The following is a 1,957-nucleotide window of genomic DNA, read 5'->3' on the forward strand; positions in this document are numbered from 1 at the left end:
TTCAGGCAAAAAATGGTGTACATTTTATCTTGACTTCTATAACATATCTTCCAGTTCTCGGCTAAGTTTGTTGAGGGAAGGTGTAAAAATTGTTCTAAAAATATAAATTGAGACCTTTATCAAATATTCGTAGCATATCATAGCGGAAAATGTTCCCTGAGTAAAAGTATATGCGAGACTAAAGCTCCAAGATATTAAATTTAATAAATGTGCAGATTTGCAGAATTTTCTGCTAAATATCCTTCCACCTCAAGAAATCTTGCTTCTTTGTGGATTTTTGAGCAGTTTTTTCATTGAATGTTGAATAATTTACATTGTTGAATTTTAATATGTTATAAAAAATGAATTATAATAAATAGTTTTGAAGTAAGGGGTTCTGCGTGAACTTTTCTAAAAAGCTGGCGAGTAATATACCCTAATCTTTGAAAAAATACAAAAAAAAAAAATCATGTAAAATAATGAACAGCTAATATTGGTCTTTCAATGTTTAAAAAAGGATGGCTTAGAGATCTATAAAATAAAAAATTGACGCCCCTTTCCTCCTTAATCAATGTATTTCTGACAAGGTCATTATTTCGACCATAAACTTTCAAACGTTGACTACATTAAAGTATCCTCGAAACTGCAATTTTTTTTAATCCACGAAAATTGATGCGCACAAATATTAATGAAACCACAGTGTGATCTGTTGGGACGGATCTAAATCACGTGGTCTATTAATGTTCTGCTGAGGCGAAATTACAATTTTTAGAGTGTTATTTTTCCTCTCGTGTGGATTTCCTTCTCCATCAAATTGCAATGCTTTAACAATTATACACGATAAAACAAAACCAACAATGTTAGAGATAAACATAATGATGGAGAGTATAAATGCTACAATGTCCCACTTCAGGTTTCCCTCAAGAGCACACGTGTTATCCTTATCGCCGGTACAAATCAGTATGATCCAGAAGATGGGGACAAAACAGAGTCCTGTAGCTATAACATTTGTTCCTAAACTAAGCCCGTTTATCGCTCTGTAAACAGTTACCTGTTCAAAAGAAATTATGTATATTATAATTGATATAGCCATTAGTAAAATTATAAGGTATTGGATTTTTATTTTGAAGAAAGATTTCTGACATAAGTGAAGAATAACATGAAAGAATGATGACACAAAAGGAAACTATGAACATAAAATAAAATTAAGTTACTTACTCTCTTGATAAAGCTTGAAGATTGTAGATTTCTATTATCAATATCCATCTTAGAGACAAAATAACAAGACATACCACTGAGCAAGAGCTACAATTAAAATTTAAAAAAAATCTTTAACACAAAAACTTTTTTCATGAACAAGACCAGGGCATCATTAATTGTAGATAAAACTTTATGATACAATTGCATGGCAAATTTTATTATATAATTAATTTATTATCATTATTACGTTATCTTGATATATTTCATATTACCAAATTACACTTTATTACAATGTATATCAATTGAAATATTACCACTGCTCCCGACTATATAAGAGCGCCTGTGTCCACCGAGAAACTAAAAATTCGGTCTAAATAGACAATCATTACAATTCCAAAGACGATGCTACATACTGAAAGTCCTGTCAAAACAATGGACATCCCAAAGAAATGGTCTGCAGATTTTTGTCGTTTGTGGACAAGTTTAACTGAAAAAAGGATATTTCTTTTATTCAACAGAAACCTTCAAATATATGTTTTGATGACCTTAATGGAAGAGAAATGATTGTCTTTCATTAAAGGAATTTCGTTTCAAATTTTTCATTCTAGTCTGTTAAATTTGTCACATTGGGGTGCATTTTTGCCTGGCACCTGATCCTACTTCTAATCTAAGAAATCCATACTGGCTCTGCTTAAAATTTGTGTTGATTAAGTGAACTTTTGAGATTGATAAATGTTCCTTAATTATCTTCACATTATTACATTTTTAGTTCTTACCA

At 30.6% G+C, this 1,957-nt stretch overlaps 1 protein-coding gene across 1 annotated transcript; it reads right to left on the reverse strand.

The window, feature by feature from the left end:
- Positions 1 to 422: 422 nt before the first annotated feature.
- On the reverse strand, positions 423 to 1,284 carry LOC134259890 (uncharacterized). Its single transcript, XM_062742489.1, has 2 exons — positions 1,198 to 1,284; positions 423 to 1,030 (listed from the first exon to the last, which is right to left on the reverse strand). The coding sequence occupies exons 1-2, from the start codon at positions 1,267 to 1,269 to the stop codon at positions 665 to 667; spliced, it is 438 nt and encodes a 145-aa protein (XP_062598473.1). The 5' UTR covers positions 1,270 to 1,284; the 3' UTR covers positions 423 to 664.
- Positions 1,285 to 1,957: the final 673 nt, after the last annotated feature.

Source organism: Saccostrea cucullata, unplaced genomic scaffold, assembly GCF_032062105.1.
Source record: "Saccostrea cucullata isolate Sc308-1 unplaced genomic scaffold, CSIRO_AGI_Scuc_v1 ctg4085, whole genome shotgun sequence".
Classification (NCBI taxonomy): domain Eukaryota; kingdom Metazoa; phylum Mollusca; class Bivalvia; order Ostreida; family Ostreidae; genus Saccostrea; species Saccostrea cuccullata.

What these genes read in the sequence shown, in the direction of transcription:
- LOC134259890 (XM_062742489.1), bottom strand. Translation starts at nt 1,269, where the DNA reads ATGTCTTGTTATTTTGTCTCTAAGATGGATATTGATAATAGAAATCTA. An exon ending in CTTCAAGCTTTATCAAGAGA is followed by an intron (nt 1,031 to 1,197) that starts GTAAGTAACTTA and finishes TCTTTTGAACAG; the next exon opens with GTAACTGTTTACAGAGCGAT.